The sequence below is a fragment of the Trachypithecus francoisi genome, unplaced genomic scaffold, assembly GCF_009764315.1.
Source record: "Trachypithecus francoisi isolate TF-2019V2 unplaced genomic scaffold, Tfra_2.0 Lachesis_group5, whole genome shotgun sequence".
Classification (NCBI taxonomy): domain Eukaryota; kingdom Metazoa; phylum Chordata; class Mammalia; order Primates; family Cercopithecidae; genus Trachypithecus; species Trachypithecus francoisi.
In genome coordinates, this window is record NW_022681470.1 from 54,962,397 (window position 1) to 54,980,428 (window position 18,032).

At 34.2% G+C, this 18,032-nt stretch overlaps 1 protein-coding gene across 2 annotated transcripts in view; it reads left to right on the forward strand.

Moving 5' to 3' along the window:
• Positions 1-18,032, forward strand: part of NEK7 (NIMA related kinase 7) — a 151,289-nt gene that overhangs the window by 89,999 nt on the left and 43,258 nt on the right. Inside the window, exons 4-5 of one of the 2 annotated variants that reach the window (XM_033199539.1) lie at positions 5,181-5,243; positions 6,720-6,830. In XM_033199539.1, the coding sequence (XP_033055430.1) occupies positions 5,181-5,243; positions 6,720-6,830 (174 nt within the window). The remainder of the gene's footprint in view (positions 1-5,180; positions 5,244-6,719; positions 6,831-18,032) is intronic. The other variant, XM_033199540.1, reaches the window with a different exon arrangement.

Here is an 18,032-nt window from a genome sequence, read left to right on the forward strand (position 1 = left end):
TTAATTACTTGTACTTGCAATCTTAAGCATTTCTAAGCACATAAGAAACAGAAGATTTCCAGATTTGTGGAATGTTTAACATTTTGGGGTTAAACTACTATATGGCAGACACTGTACTCGACACTAGGGACACAATACTGGGACACAATAATTAAATCCGACATTTTTGTGTGGGAAATAGACAATAAATCAAATAATTATAGCAAAAAATAAATCAAATAATTATAGCCAAAAAGGAAATGACCATACTGTGTTATTAGAGACAAACTAGATGGAGGAGAGCATTTTAGATAGAGTGTGCAGCAAAGGCCTCTCTGAGAATGTGAAATTTAAGCTGAGGTGGAGGATAAGGAGTCCGTCATCTGAAAAGTAGTGATAGGAAGGTTCCAGCTGTAGAGCTGGGCGCGGTGACTCACGCCTGCAATCCCAGTACTTTGGGAGGCCGAGGCGGGCGGATGACGAAGTCAAGAGATCAAGACCATCCTGGCCAACATGGTAAAATCCTATCTCTACTAAAAATACAAAAATTAGCTGGGCGTGGTGGCACACGCCTGTAGTCCCAGCTACTTGGAGGCTGAGGCAGGAGAATCGCTTGAACCTGGGAGGCGGAGTTTGCAGTGAGCCGAGATCACACCACTGCACTCCAGCCTGGAGACAGAGCAAGACTCTGTCTCAAAAAACAAAAATGACAAAAACAAAAACAACACCAAAAAAATTTGCTTAGTATATATTTTTAAGTACTTTGTTTTCTGCATTTTAAATGGTCTTTCTTCTAACAATTTAACATATGCCCTTTTAAGGGGATATTTCTGTTAAGTTACTTGAAGGATTTTGTTTCCTTTTAAAGAAATCTAGTGTTAACCTTTTCAGTTTCATTAGCTATGAGTAATTTTGGCAAAATTTTAAGATGACAAAAGAAAACCTTTAAAATGATTCAGAGAATACCAAGAATTTATCAGTCATTACTTGCCTAACCACAGCTCATCCCTTGCTCTTAACAAGTATAAAATGATTTTAAAAACCTGAAGAAACTTTGGTAGAGCTGAATGAAAATGATGCCTCCTGAAGACTTGTTTGTACATGTTATATGCAAAATATTCTTACAAAGTCCATATTTTCACCCAAGACATACTGCTTTTTCTTGCTCATAAAATCATCGGACAGCTTTGAATTTTTGTTTGGGAATGACGTAATCTAAATATTCATTATTTATTTTCGTCTTGACTTGTTGGCTAAGAGAAAAAGAAAGATACTTCTGAATTTCCAGTTAAGTGTATTTGTAAATATATTTGACTCAGAATTTAGTTTTGCTTTAGATGTGCCAACAATGCTTATTTCTCGCTGCGTTTAAGGAGTAACTTTTGATATTATTGAAAATTCAGTTAAAAATAAAAGTCAAATTGTAATTCTAAATTAATTTTTGTAACTTGAATTAAAGATTTTCTATGTAGCATGTTTCTATCTTGATATGTTGTATCTCATTATGGTTTCCTAAAACTCTTATACATAAATTATTCATTCTCATCTCACTCACCCTCCTTTGTTTTTTAAAAATGTTCCACATCAGAGAGACATTGATTACTGAGAGATTAGATACATATATGTCTCCAAGTTTGTGGTTTTATTCATTTTAATTACTGGTACTGTATGGGCATTATTCTTTCCCTGTCTCCTAAAACAAACAAACAAAAATACCAGGAATTCCATCAAGATCTAATATACTTATAGTTTTGTGCTTCCCAGTGTATCTTTGAGTTATCTCAAATTCCTTGTAAATAGCATTTCCTGAGAAGGACATCAGCATTCATGATGTGTCAAGAATCAGTTCTTTCTCATGCCATTTAGATTTAAAGTACAAGTAGTCTGTGTGTGTGTGTTTCATACCTATAACTGATATCAAGTTAAAAGTTTTCTATTTCTATTAGTGTTTGTTTTATTGTTTAACATGTTAATATAGTAATCCCTTTGGGGGAATGAATGGCATTTCTATGTGAAATTGCTAAATGTAAAGCTTATTCCTTCAATTCAAGAACTTTTGATTTTACATATATATATGTGTGTATATATATATGTATGTATATGTGTGTGTGTGTATATATATATTTTTTTCTGAATGGCATTACGCATTCCTGCTTACATAAATCAGTTATTGAGAGCCCTTCCAGCCAGCCATACTCACCCCCATTAAGGTTCTTACATCACTTTGAACAAGTAGCACTTACAAGTTGCATGTTAATTTTCTGTGTTGCAGTCTGCATTCTGCATCTGACACTGTGCATCTTAAAGGACTGCAAGATGGTTTTCTTATTTGTACCTGTAATAAAATCTGATAGTAAGGTGGCATTCAGCGTGGATTTTTATATGTAGAAAGGGTGGACATTTAACAGTTTAAGCTTGTCTGTACTCAGGATCAGGTTATTCACATTAATCATTTGTGTGTACAGTTAAAACTATGATGCTCTTGGAGAAAATTTCCACAAGGTTTTTCCTTCCTCCATAAGTGGTGTCATATCGTGTGTTCTTTAATACTGGTATTTTTTTAACCCCTGCTATTGGTGTCCATTTATATCTAGCTCATTTTGTCACAACTTGATGTGTACAACAGCTTAATATTTGCCAAAACATGTCTCACTAGATAGTTTATGCAAACTTCGTGATAGTGATTTGCCACTCATAGTCCTTTCCTTCCCCCACCCCACCCCAGCCCCTTTTCCTTTCCTTGCTATTGTTTCATTGTGTTGCATTCTCTTCCATTCTGAAATCATGATAGTTAACATGAGTTCACTGTGGCTGACATGGTTAGAATTACTGCTAATGGAGAAATAGAAGTTAACTCTCTTCAATATATGTACCGGCATACGTATTTCTTCTTCTGTTATTTGATGAAGTGGGAGAAACCTTGATGTAATCTAGTCTGTCTCTTTTTGTAAACCATTAACTAAGTTAAGGCTCTATATTTTTTCAAATCTTAAACAGTATGCAGTGCTCAACTATTTTACATTAAAAGTTGCGGAACGTAAATTTGATACTTGAAGTTTTCATTAGAAGTAGTAGAACCAAAATAATGTTGGTGAAAAAGCATATATATAGTTTTATTTTTTATTTTATTTTATTTTTATTTTTAATTATTTTTGAGATTCAGACTCACTCTGTCACCCAGGCTGGAGTGCAGTGGTGCAATCTCAGCTCACTGCAAGCTCCGCCTCCCGAGTTCACGTCATTCTCCTGCCTCAGCCTCCAGAGTAGCTGGGACCATAGGCGCCAGCCACCCCACCCGGCTAATTTTTTTTTTTTGTATTTTTAGTAAAGACGGGTTTTCACCATATTAGCCAGGATGGTCTCGATCTCCTGACCTCGTGATCCGCCCACCTTGGCCTCCCAGAGTGCTGGGATTGCAGGTGTGAACCACCGCGCCCAGCCTGTATATCATTTTATATACTGCTATTTTCACTACGTAAAAAGCACATGCATTTGTACAAGAAATAGAAGGCACTGAGCCAAAGCTAAAATTCTTTAAGGCAGTGAGTTTATGGATTTTATTTTTGCTTTATAATCTTATCTAATATCTTCATGGTTTTTTTTTTTTTAATTAAGAAAAATTAGAACTTTGTGTATCTTTGGATAGTAAGAATAATATCTAGAAAAAGTTGCCTCTCATAAGCTGTAATTGTATACCCTTATTCCATATTTACTTTTATGCATTAGATATGTTTTGTTTCTCTCTAGCAGAATCCTATAATTCTTTCAAGGTTCACCTCTAATGCTACCACCTCCCTACATGGGAGGAATTTCTTCCTTAGGTGTCTAATACTACACTTTGTACACACATGTATTTTAATACTTCTTAGCTAGTTGTGTATGCATTAGACTTCATGACAGCCTGGCTCATTGAGAAAACACTGACTGTGGAGCTAGAACAACCTGGCTTCAAGATTCTGTCATTTACTAGTTTTATGATCATAAGCATATTATTTAATCTTTTTGAGCCTCAATCCTCATCTTGTTATTGTGGCCAATACTACCTATCTTATAAGATTGCAATGAATTTCAAAGCATCACGTGTAAAGAGGCCAGCCCGCTCTGGTAGTGTCTAATAACTACTTCTCTAATTAAAAGGACTTGGATTCTGCCACTCCTTTGACTTTGTACCTTTTCTTGGAATGTTAGCTGGCTGAATCAGGAAGACTTGATCAAGCTGATTACTAAAAATGTCATTTTTTAAAATTTGTTATGTCACTAGGGTTTTAATCAGCTTGCAGTACTGACTTATATATTTTTTTTCCAGTCTCTAAGATATTGCTTTTTTAAATGTTATTTTCCACACACTTAGAACTTTGAGAGATTTGTGTTTTCAGAGACACATGAAATACCTTTTTGATTGTATTTTTTATTTTTATGTTTTTAATGGTAGGTTAATATTTTTCAAACTTTACTTCGTTATCTTCCCTCCAAACTGCCTTTTTAGGCATTTCTTCCCAATTACCTCTACCCATGAAATGTTAATTCCACAAATACAGTACATCTGTTTATGTGCAGTACTGTATGTGTATCTATACTTAATAGAGTAAAATTTTGTTACCCTTCTCCTCAAAGAACCAAATTTCACCCCCTTGAAATGATAGCACCCTTGTCAAAAATGCATACATCAGACCTTTTGGACATGATTTGATGGAACAGATTAATAGTTCACTGCTTGGGTTCTAGATGGATAATTCTAAGAATGAATTCTGCTTGCTCTGTTGATTAGCTGTGTGACCTTTTGTCAGTCTCCTTAGCTTTCTAAAGCTTCTCTTCTTCATCTGTAAAATGGGAATACTACTATTATCATCCTCATAAGGTTGCGCAGTACATTTAGCATATATTAATTGCTCAACATATATTAGCTATTACTTTATCATCTTAATAATCACAACTTTAATTTTGTTCTTTGGAACTTAAGACCTTAGTGTCAAGGGGTATCTAACTGGTCTCTTTATCCATTTTTTAAATACTGACTGCTGAAAATGTAAGCGTGGTTGGTAACATAAGATACCTACAGACCTCCATAATAAATAAAAGCTAATCAGAAAGAAAATTCCTTAGTGTACATATAATTACATGTAGAGTATTAAAATGAATTTACATGATAGCTTGAACCATAGGTTATTATTTTATTAAATAATTCTGGGTCCTATTTTTAGATATTTGATTTAATGGATGCCAAAGCACGTGCTGATTGCATCAAAGAAATAGATCTTCTTAAGGTAATTAATGAACTATTGACTCTTTTGAACATAATATGGTGATAAAAGTGATTTACTAAAATATCACACTTAAACACAAAAAGGTTTTTAAGACTTACGCTACACTGATTTCAAGTAATATTATGTAAGGTTGAATTTCAGTATATTGAAGAATATAGTTATTTTTTGGATTTATTGTTAATATAATCAGAACATTTGGTAGGACCAGCTTTTTTTTTCTCATTTCAAACTAGGAAATAGATAAAACAGGCATGAAATACTGAAAAATTTTTTTTCTTGACCACCCCAACAAGATATATTCTAAAGGTTAAGTAATATAAATGCAAATTAGTATTATCTCAACATGAATTATATTGAAAATGTGGACTAATCAAAATGGTTCACATGCATTTTCTAATGTTTCAAAACCTTTTTCCAGACTTAGACAGAGTGCATCTAAAGAGTATGCCAGGAATTAGCTTTTTAGTTTCTCATCTACTAAAAATATGACTGAGACCTCAATTATTTCTGCACTGATTCGTTTATAGTGAAGTTTCTTTTGAGAAATGCTGTGGCTTATGTTGTATTTTTAACTTATAGTTAAAATTTGGCTGTTTTTTATGCCATCCATTTGTGTTACTGCCTAAAATAAACCAGATTTATGCAAAAAGGAAAAAAGTAAGGTCAAAACAATGTTTTCTGACTATTCTGTTAGTTGTAGTTATCTCTTGGCACATGAAGTGGCTGGCTTAAATATATGTGAACTTTTACTGTAGAAATAACATGTCATCATAGAAAATTTGCGGAGAAAACTTTAAGTAGAAAGAAGAAAGTCACCCATACTTTCTGCATAATTTCTCAGAGAAACAATTCATTTCATATTAATGTGTTTAAAGATTGAACAAAAGGACTGTAAATGAGTAGGGACTGATACATATATTTCTACAAGGTAAAATTTTTCTTAGGGATTATTTTATGAATTGGCTCACATAAATAAGTCCTGTATATTATTTGATATAAAAGCAATAGTTAGATATAGTATAGTAGATACCAGCTGTGTTTTGTCTGCTAGCTGGAGTTATTCTAGGACCAGCCATAACTTCTAAATAGGAGTAAAAAGGGCTACTTTATCATTGAGTGTTCCTAAATGAAAGTTCTCATTTTGAGGATGTAATTTTTAGCAGTTGGTGACCTAATTCTCTCATTTACTTCTTGCATCTGTTGATATGCTTATTGGGCTTAGCAGTACTTTTAAATTAAGATTTAAATGTAAAATATATTATTTCTAATAATATTAAGGTAAAATTATACCTAGTTTTACTTTTAATAATTGTAGTATTTGTTTCAAAATTCACTAAAGAAAAATATACTATATACTGTCATGTTAAGATTTCTATAATTTAAAAAATACAGTTAAGTTTGTTCTTAAGTTACAAAACTGTGACTCTTAGAAATTTACAGTAAGAAAACTTTCTGATGCCTGTTTTATTTTCTCAGCAACTCAACCATCCAAATGTAATAAAATATTATGCATCATTCATTGAAGATAATGAACTAAACATAGTTTTGGAACTAGCAGATGCTGGTGACCTATCCAGAATGATCAAGGTAAGTTTTTAAAAAATTGTCTTAATGTTTTGTTTTGTTTTTTTCTAATAGAATTGTCTGTTAAACATGTAGGGATATTAGATATTTTAAACTAAAGACCTCAATGCAAGACTTATCTGGTAGATATGTAATAAATAGTAGATGATTAGTGATCATAATTCTGAAACTGGTTTACTTGGTGATGTTTCCACTGGTCAGCTTAAATATCTAACCCCAAAACCAACTTGGAAAGGGACCAAGATACTTGTCTTCTGTAAGTCAAGTTTTGCTGTTTGATTCTCTGAGCAGACCATGCTTGATCCTGTGTCTCTGGACATGAGTAAAAGGAGGTAGAAAGAGACTCTAGAGCAGCCTGACCTATTTCTGGGGGGGATCCATCAAAGAAAGTGGGATTTGCAGTCAGACCTTGGATATCAACCCCACATAAAAATTGTTTCACCTTCTTTTCTAAGGGCATATTAATTGGGTTTAAGTTCAGCTGCAATTAATAGAAACCCTTAAATAATAGTAGCTTAAAAACTGTTTCTCCTTGGGCCAGTTACTCCTCTGCGCCACATTTTCTAAAAAACAAAGTAATAATATGACCTACTTTATAGGGATGTTGTAATTATTGAATTAATTAATATTTATTAAGAACTTAGAAGAATGCCTCACACATTGTAAGGCTATGTAAATGTATCTGCTGCTGCTATTATTATTATTGTTATTGTTATTGTTATTACTTCTCTGTCACGTAAAAGTCTGGGGCTAGTATGGTAGCTCTGTTCTATCAAGAGTATTTTAGAGACCTAGCCTATTTCTAGCTTATCAAGTCACACTAGGCTTGAAGGGACAAAGAGTACGTGCTGGCTTTATCTTAAAGCACATTCCTGAGTGCTGCCTGTCACACAACATTTTCAGCTTTATTCCCTTGGCCAGAATGTAGTCTCATGAACCTATCTAGCTGCAAGGAAGGCTGGAAAAGAAAGTCTTTATTCAGCTGGCCGTGTGCCCAGCTAAACTTCTGTTACTATGGAACACAACTTGAACCATCTAGAAACAAACAAGAATAACTGAATGAGAAAAACAAGAGCTATTTATTTGAGCTTGCTGTAGCAAGGGAGTCAGCCAATCATCACTTGCATCTTGGCAGAGAACTGAAAGCAGACAAAGGAGTGAAAGGTTTGTAGAGGGAAGAAAAGGGAAGCCTTTGGGTATGCCCTGATGGGAGACTGCTGACATAGAGAAGCTATAGACCAGCTGACTAGAAACAGGGTGTCCTTGTGATTGGTTAGGAGTACGTATTTGTCTTTCTCTGGTTGGTCCTAGTTAAAGTCAGGGACAAAATTAGGGAAGCTGTCAGTTGTCATTCAATTGTTATAGAAGGTACTATTTAGCTTCCTAGATTGTCACTAGAGACAGCAGTCTGGCTTCCTGCAAGTCTAACTTATAGCACGCTGACTTCCTGTATTGTTTGGTGTAAAGAGTTGATTTCCTGGGCAGGTAAGAAAGATTGATATGTGGTTGGATATATGTACATACATTAGTACATATGTCTTTAAGTAGATGGATGGATATGTGTACATGCATTAGTACGTATGTCTTTAAAAAGTATACATATAAACATACTATATATTACTTAACCATCATAATAAAACTATGTGAGAGGTATTACTGACCCAATTGTATTTATATGGTCCTTCCTTTTTCTCCCTCATTCCCATGTCCCAGAAATAACCTCTAACCGTTATGTGCATAAAAGCTTCCCAACTTTACTTACTATCTTTATACCCATTTAAATATAAAAATATATGCTAATACATGTATTCTTTCTCAGACACATCATGATTTATTTTATTACTTTGTTAATAGTTGGATTGTTTTCATTTTTTATTCTTACAGAGAAATATCAAGTACAAAGCCTTATCTACATCAATACAACTGTATATAATGCTCCATTGTCTATTTCTATTACATAGATTCATTTAAATATTGCCAAGTAAGAGTATACACATTTTAAATAATAGCTATTGCCAAATTAGACCCTTAAATAGTTAATACCAATTTGTAGCTTTTTAAAAATATCTCTATATTTTAATTTTTTATTTATTAGGCATTTACTCTGTGCCAGGTACATGGTTTATGGCTTTTTGGAACTCATCATCTAGTGGGAGAATCAGGCATTTGACTAATACTAATGTAAAACTATTTACCTGCAGTTGTAATAAGTTATATAAAGGAAAAGTGTGGGTTATAAGGGATGATTATAACAGGACCTCTGAAACTACACTGGTGAATTCAGATGGCAATTAAAGGATTTTGATCAGTTGTCCTAGTTATTTAATCTTAATAATTGAGCCAGTTTGTACATCAATAAAATTGGGTCAGTAATACCTGTCTTACAGCATTATTATGATGGTTAAATAATATAATATGTAGTATGTTTATATATATACTTTTTAAAGACATATGTACAAATGTATGTACACATACCCATCCATCTATCTGTGTCTTTGTGCACGTATGATATCTCATAGGTATTCACATTTTCTTTATTCCATTTAAACCTCTGATCACTACGCTTCTAGCCTCCTTGCATCATACAAATCTACTCTTTTCTACTCTTCAAAGTTGTCTTTATTCCTCCAGTTTTACAGAGTATTTAAAAGTCACTAGACAGGAGCACCCTCACCTTCCCATGATTGAACCTGCTAGACCTACTTGTGTCTGTTACTGTTCTCTCCTCCTTCTCTCCTGTTACCATATTTTTGTTAGATAGGAAGGATTGTTATGTTTCCCTCCACCTGGGTTCTCTATCCTTTCTCTGCCTGTATTCTCAGAAATCTTAATTCCTATCATTATCTGTTCCCAGTCCTAGATTCATAACCATTGTGCACTTCTGAGTTCCTTCTCTCATCATTTAAATATGCTCAGGTCACTGTTATTTTAAACATATTTACATGTATATACATGCACACACACCTGTTCCCCATTCATTCATTCATTCATTCAAGAAACTTATTTTCCAGTGGAGAAGTCAAATGCTAAAAGCAAGTAGAATATATGATATGCCAGATGTTGATAAATCATTTAAGAAAAATTAAAGAAAGAAAAGCAATAAGGAGTTTGGAGGAGGTGTGTTGCTATTTTATTTTATTTATTTAATTAATTTTTTTGAAATGGAATCACTGTGTCGCCCAGGCGGGAATGCAGTGGTGCGATCTCGGCTCACTGCAACCTCTGCCTCCCAGGTTCAAGCAATTCTCCTGTCTCTGCCTTCCTAGTAGCTAGGACTACAGGCATGCACCACCATACCTGGCTAATTTTTGTATTTTTAGTAGAGATGGGGTTTCACCATATTGGTCAAGGTGATCTCGAACTTTGACCTCAGGTGATCCACCTGCCTCAGCCTCCCAAACTGTGAGCCACTGTACCCAGCCTGTGTTGTTATGTTAAGTAAGATAATCTCAGAAGACGCTCTTAAGTCCTACCACCCTCACCTCTGCCTGCTTTTTCCTTCAATTACTACCCTAGTTCCTTTTTTTCCTTCACAGTCAGACACTTACTCCTGACTCTCTTTCCAACCTACCACACATAATAGCTCTTCAATGACCTCTATCATGAAAGCCAAAGGACTTTGTCCAGTCTTCATTCTGCTTGATCTCTCAGCAGCATTTGGCTCTGCTTTTCATACCCTTCTTCCTAAAACACTTCTCCACCGGCTTATTGAGTCCCACAGTGTCTTGATTTTCTTCCTACCTCTCTGGAGACTATCATTTTTCTTAACTGAGTCATTCTCTTCTTCCTGGCCTTTAATGATGGAATTTTAAGTTTCAGTCCTTGCCTTTTTTTTTTTTTTTTTTAGTTCTTACATTATAGCTGATCTCATTCATACCTGTGTATTCAGTTACTGTCTATACTCTTGTTGACTTCCGATTTTTTATCTTTAGCATGGAGCATTCTCTAAATTCTGACCCTATATTGGCTCAATATGCCTGTAAACAAATTCCTTACAGACTACCCATCCTCCCATGTTCCCTAACTCGAGGCCTGGCACCAATTTATCTAGTTGTGCACTCTGGAAACCAGGACTCTTTTTTGACATTTCACTCTCCCTTACCTCTTCTTTTCAATCTCACCAGATTCTGTTTATTTTTTCTTCTAAATCCATTCAAATTTCTTCATCTGGCTCCCTTTCCATTTCTCTCCCTATCGTCTCTCATTCAGAGAGAGTGCGAGCTTTTTAACTGTCTCCCAGTATCCAGCACCCATTCCTTAAATCCGTTTCTCCATCAGTCTTTAAGACGTTAGAGGGGAGAGAAACAAAGCAAAAGGAAAACCTCCTTTCAATCAGATCTTTCTAGGTTTTCACTTTAAGGGTAAAGACTAAAATGTTTGGCAAGATTCAGCAAGCCTTGTGTTCTATAGAAGATACGCTCCCTCAGAGAGGGTCAGAGTCTGTTTTGTGTATTCACATATCCCAAGTGCCTAGAGCAGTGCCTGGCACAGAGCTTGTGCTCAGCATGTATTTGCTATAGAATCTGACTCCTGCTCTTGCTGTGGCATATTGGCCTTTCATTTCCTTGAATGTGACTTTATTTTACCTGGGATGGTCTTCTTCTCCATTCTTGGCTGACTTTATTTCTGCTTATACTTCAGTTCTTTACTTAGGTATCACTTCCTCAAACATACTCCTTTCACTCATAGAGTACTTTATGGTGTAAGTGCTCCCAGAGTGCCCTTCCTACATAAGACTTAGTAATATAATCATGTATTTATGTGTGTAATCATTTTATTGATGTTTGTATTTCCCATTAGACTTAAATTTCTTTTGAGCACAGAGACCATGCTGGCTTTTCTTGCCTAGGTATCTTCAGTTTCTAGCTCATAGTACCAACTTCAATAAATATGTAATGAATAGATGTATAGAAGTTGGTTGTTTTACTTCTATTACACTTCTCTGTTCCAGGGCTCAGTAGATAACATGAGTGGTTGTATAATTGTCACAACAATTTCCTGCTGCTTTATGCTCTGGTCTCATAGAGAGTTGCTGTGATATTCAGTGTATTTTTTGCGGGAGTGGGGTTGGGTAGTTAAGAAATTCTAAAATTGTTTTCTGAACGTGCTTATTGGTTCTGTAAGCAGTTCTTTATAAGATAGATTATATCAGGAAAAAAATCATAGGAACTTCTTTTGTGAAGGAATAGAACAATGGCTTAAAGCTTTGTAAAGGACAGCAGTGAATGCTTGAATTGTAATGAACATGATTCATTTCTTTTTAGTGAGTAATATTGTAAATCATTGTGCATCATAACAATATATTTCATTCTCTCAAGTCTTCAGCTTAATTGGGGTAGAAGAGGAAATATAGCTTCTGGTCTGTATTCCAGAAATGAACCTCTGGATAGCATTGCATCAAAGATTTTTACAAGTAAATAATTAATTGGTTCAGGGCAGACTGACAAATATAATTAAGCAATTTATAGTTGAAATATTCAGTATTTCTCTAATTAGTGACAAAGGAATACCTGAGGCTGTGGTCAGATGAAATACTTCCCAGATGAGTTTTAGGATAAAAGGAAATCTAGAATTTTTCATCACAATTTCTTCATTATCAGCAATCAGAATTTTAAAGGAAAATCGACCTTACAAAACAGATTTCAATTAAATTGTGCTGTATATGCCATATATTTTCTTTATTGTAGTTAAATTGGACACATACGTGCTCCATTTTGTAGTATGTCTTATTATACTGTTTATTTCGCTATTCTAATGTCAAGAAACATATTTGGTGGTGAAGACCCAGTGTAGAGGAAATTAATCTCAAAAATATATAAATAAGAGGATTTTAAAATTTCAACTTGTCAATAGAAATGTTACTAAAACATATTTTAAATTTTCATGGTTCATTTCACAATATATACTTCATTCATTGAACTGTTTGTAAGTACGTGTATTTATAACTACCTATTGGTAAGTCAATTTGAGACAAATAGAAGAAACTATAAATGTATGTATTTAATATTATATATTTTTAAAAATTGTTTCGCTAGAATATCAATGAAATAAAATGTAACCTAATAAATATTTTGAGAAGAAACTCAGAGGTTTGTTATCTGCCAAGAGAATGTCATACCATATCACAGTGGCTAAGGAGGAAGTGAATATTATTCTTATAAATATTTTTTAGTTAAATATGCAATACAAGTAATTTAAATGGATGTCTGTTTTCTGCCAGGAGTTTGACACTGCACAAAATAAATAAATAAGACCATCGTTTCTTATTTCTAGGATATTTAGGTATAGGCTATCTTCTTAGATTGCTGACTTTGTGTTTTCTACCTTGTTACCACCTGTAGGTCATTCCTTCTAAATTTGCTAGGAGCCTTAAAACTCGTTTTGTTTATATATACATAAAATTAATTTTACATATTGATTTTTCATGTGTTTACAGTTGTATTTTGTATTAATTTTTTATTGCTGCATAGCAAATTACCACAAATTTAGCAGCTTTAAGCAACACAAATGTATTAACTCTAGATTCCTGTGGATCAGGATTAATGGGTTCTCTGCTGAAGGTCTTAGAAAATTGAAATCAAGGTGCTATCTGGGGCTGTGAGCTCACTTGAGGTTCAGGATCTTACTCCATGTTCACTGGTTTTTGGGGGAATTCAGATCCCTGAAGTTGTATGGCTAAAGTTCCTGTTTCCCTCCTGGTTGTCACCTGGGGGTATCCTTAGGTTCTTCAGGCTGCTGGCCGTTTTCTGCCCCATTTGTCTCCACAACCTGCCATTGTGTTCCCTTAAGACCAGCAGGAGAATTTCTCTGGGTTCTGATCTCCCTGGATGTTTTTGAATGGCTCACCCAATTAGGTCATGACTACTCAGGCTAATGTCCTTCTTGATTAACTCAAAGTCAGCTGATTAGGGACCTTAATTACATCTGCAAAATCCCTTCTTCTATATAACATCATATAAAATGGGAAGAGTAATTCATAATATTCACATGTCCTACTCACATTCAAGAGAGTGGGATTATACAACAGGACTTGAGAATTTGGGGGAGTGAGGTACGTCTTAGAATTCTCCTTATGGCAGACATTAATAAATTAGCTAGAATGTCAACCATGTTTTGGAGATAACTTATTTTCAAATACTATAACTTAAAAATCTTGTTCACCTACTTGGTTTGGCTGTTTTTACATTTGCAGACACATTTTTATTTGTACTTATCCAAATGTACAGGTTGTATTGGAAATAAAATCACTTTGAAATGTCTTTTACACTCTTGGCCTTTGGATCCTTAAAGCAATAAAGGTTTCCCAGCAGTCCCATCTCTCTTTGATAACTCTGATTTATTGTTTACCGGGATACCTACACTTTCCATTTCAGCATCTGGACAAAGTGTATAGCCCATGTCAGACAATTATGAGAACTGCCAGTGATTCCAAATGCAGTTTCTCACTAAGTCTTTTGTATAAGATCGTCATCTGTCTTAATTTCATTTTAGAATTATTCTGAAGTCCTAAGGTTACAAGTTAGTAGCACTATCTGAAAAAAACTACACAGGATTGAATATTATTTTATATATATAAATTAAAAAAAATATTTTATATATATACACACATAGATACATTTACTTAGGTACCTATATATAATATATGTACATCTATGTGTCTATATCTGTATAAATTTTTGTCTACATATGGTATGTATATGTAGGTGTGTTATATAGAATTTTTTTAAAGAGCAATGTTACTGATAAAATATCACTTGTGTTTTCCTTGATACTTAAGTAGTTTGAAATTGAAGCAGTATAGAACTTAGAGATTTTAGGAAATTGAAACTTTATACCATGAAATGACCATTATTTAATTCTGTGAGCATAAATAAAAGGTGGTGTATGAACTTTGAACTCTGTTTGCTTGGAAAAAAATTGAAGATAATTTTGAAGGAGCTTATTGCTCCTTACATTTGAAGATGATAGTGATATAAAACTCCCTTTTGTAAACCATGTAATAGCATCGTGAGCAGTAATTTTGGTAACTGTAGACACTTAAGTAAGGATAAGGGTTCAGACACCATTATGTTAAGCATCTTAATTTCTTTCATTTAGATTTCAGTTGAGATACTTTTACTGTTCTGCTGTGTTTTCTTTGTTCATTATGAAAATTAAACTATCTCTTTAACTCTTAGTGTTGTCTAGTATAACATAGCAAGAAAGAATTTATTAAAGAGGGAAATATTTCTGTTTCTCTTTGTGACCTTCTTTGTCTCCTCTAAGACTGACCGACTATTCTTTTTAATCTCACTTTATCACTAGTACTCTGATGCAATAGAGAAAACATTTTCAGTATTTCCAAGTATTTTCTTATCAGTTTTAGTAATGTGGAAACTTCTCTTAAGAATTATTCACATGGCAGCAATGCAGGGACCATTCTTTGTAGTAATTCTATTGCATTTGTGTGTTTTTATTATTGATCTTTTAGTTTTTTAATATTCTAAATAAGTTCCTTGATATTGATGTACCAGTTTTCAGGAGGCAACTGTTTTGGGGAAGTTTTGGGGAAGGTGACTTTATGAGTGCTTATTTTTCTTGTTTGCTAAATAATTTAAGAAGTTTTTTTCCCCTCAAGATGTAATTGCTCCAGAAAAATATTTTCTGTTTCACATTTTCTACCCTAAGATGAAATATATTTTTGGCTTGCATTAATAACCTGCATAATTTTAACTTTTGGGAATCAATTGATTATATTTATATTCTGTTATAATCTAAAAACAGCTTAGCACTCTTAATAGATTTTCAAACATTACAGGAAAAGACAAAGACTAGTAGACCTTGGATAAGAAGATAAAATGAGATGCTAGTGATAAGTATTCTCAGTGATCTCATGACTGTAAGGCCCATTCTACTTTACACCTTCTTTTTTTTTTTTCTTTTTATTATTTTTTATTTTTTATTTATTTATTTTTTAATTATACTGTAAGTTCTAGGGTACATGTGCATAACGTGCAGGTTTTTTACATATGTATACTTGTGCCATGTTGGTGTGCTGCACCCATCAACTCGTCAGCACCCATCAATTCATCATTTAGATCATGTATAACTCCCAATGCAATCTCTCCCCCCCCCCATGATAGGCCCCAGTGTGTGATGTTCCCCTTCCTGAGTCAAGTGATCTCATTGTTCAATTCCCACCTATGAGTGAGAACATGCGGTGTTTGGTTTTCAGTTCTTGTGACAGTTTGCTAAGAATGATGGTTTCCAGCTGCATCCATGTCCCTACAAAGGATGCAAACTCATCCTTTTTTATGGCTGCATAGTATTCCATGGTGTATATGTGCCACATTTTCTTAATCCAGTCTATCACAGATGGACATTTGGGTTGATTCCAAGTCTTTGCTATTGTGAATAGTGCAGCAATAAACATATATGTGCACGTGTCTTTGTAGTAGAATAATTTACAATCCTTTGGGTATATACCCAGTAGTGGGATGGCTGGGTCATATGGTACATCTAGTTCTAGATCCTTGAGGAATTGCCATACTGTTTTCCATAATGGTTGAACTAGTTTACAATCCCACCAACAGTGTAAAAGTGTTCCTATTTCTCCACATCCTCTCCAACATCTGTTGTTTCCTGACTTTTTAATGATTGCCATTCTAACTGGTGTGAGATAATATCTCACTGTGGTTTTGATTTGCATCTCTCTGATGGCCAAACTATACTACAAGGCTACAGTAACCAAAACAGCATGGTACTGGTACCAAAACAGAGATATAGACCAATGGAACAGAACAGAGTCCTCAGAAATAATACCACACATCTACAGCCATCTGATCTTTGACAAACCTGAGAGAAACAAGAAATGGGGAAAGGATTCCCTATTTAATAAATGGTGCTGGGAAAATTGGCTAGCCATAAGTAGAAAGCTGAAACTGGATCCTTTCCTTACTCCTTAGACGAAAATTAATTCAAGATGGATTAGAGACTTAAATGTTAGACCTAATACCATAAAAACCCTAGAAGAAAACCTAGGTAGTACCATTCAGGACATAGGCATGGGCAAGGACTTCATGTCTAAAACACCAAAAGCAATGGCAACAAAAGCCAAAATTGACAAATGGGATCTAATTAAACTAAAGAGCTTCTGCACAGCAAAAGAAACTACCATCAGAGTGAACAGGCAACCTACAGAATGGGAGAACATTTTTGCAATCTACTCATCTGACAAAGGGCTAATATCCAGAATCTACAAAGAACTCAAACAAATATACAAGAAAAAAACAAACAACCCCATCAAAAAGTGGGCAAAGGATGTGAACAGACATTTCTCAAAAGAAGACATTCATACAGCCAACAGACATGAAAAAATGCTCATCATCACTGGCCATCAGAGAGAGGCAAATCAAAACTACTTTACACCTTCTAATGCAACTTAAGGTACCTGAATTTTATTCAGTATGCCAAGAGAGAAAATACTTATACACTGTAAATTAGTATTACATACCAAAATTTTAATTTTATATAATTTTCCACAATTGTGTATAGCAAATATTTGTAAAGTTTAGTTTGTTGATACCTCATTGTACCTTCCAAAGAAAAATGTTTCCATAGAAAGATTAATAAAAATATCACACTTAGCACTGCCCATTATACTTCCAGAAGCATCCTTTTTTATCACCCAGTATCTGTGCTTTTGATTCTTTGAAATAACCACGACAAAATATAGTCTTATAAAATTGCATTATAAGTGCTGTGTTTGGGAACATCCCCTCTTATAGTAAATGTTTGACCTAATTACAAGCTTATAACAAAGAACTCTAACTACTTGTCATCTTATGTTAAGACCTTTTATAGTATTAAATGGACCAGTAGGAATCTCGGAGGTTTTTTGTTGTTACTAATTGGATATATGAAGGATAAGGCATACCAGGAAACTATTATTTTTAAGTATGAAATGTGCCAAACAGACATTTATTATTTCTGTTTCATTTGAAACTAAGACTGTAGACCCATAGATTATATTTCAGAAGTGGTGGAGACTTCATAGATCATCTCCAAACTAGGAAGCTGAGAGCCATCAACGTTAAATGGTTTGTTCAAGGTCGTACAACCTGTTACTGTCAAACCTTATAATCAGGTCTATTATTATAAGATGGATATGGATTGTGTTAGTGGCACATTTAAACATTTGACAACACTCCAAGCAGGAAATGCTTC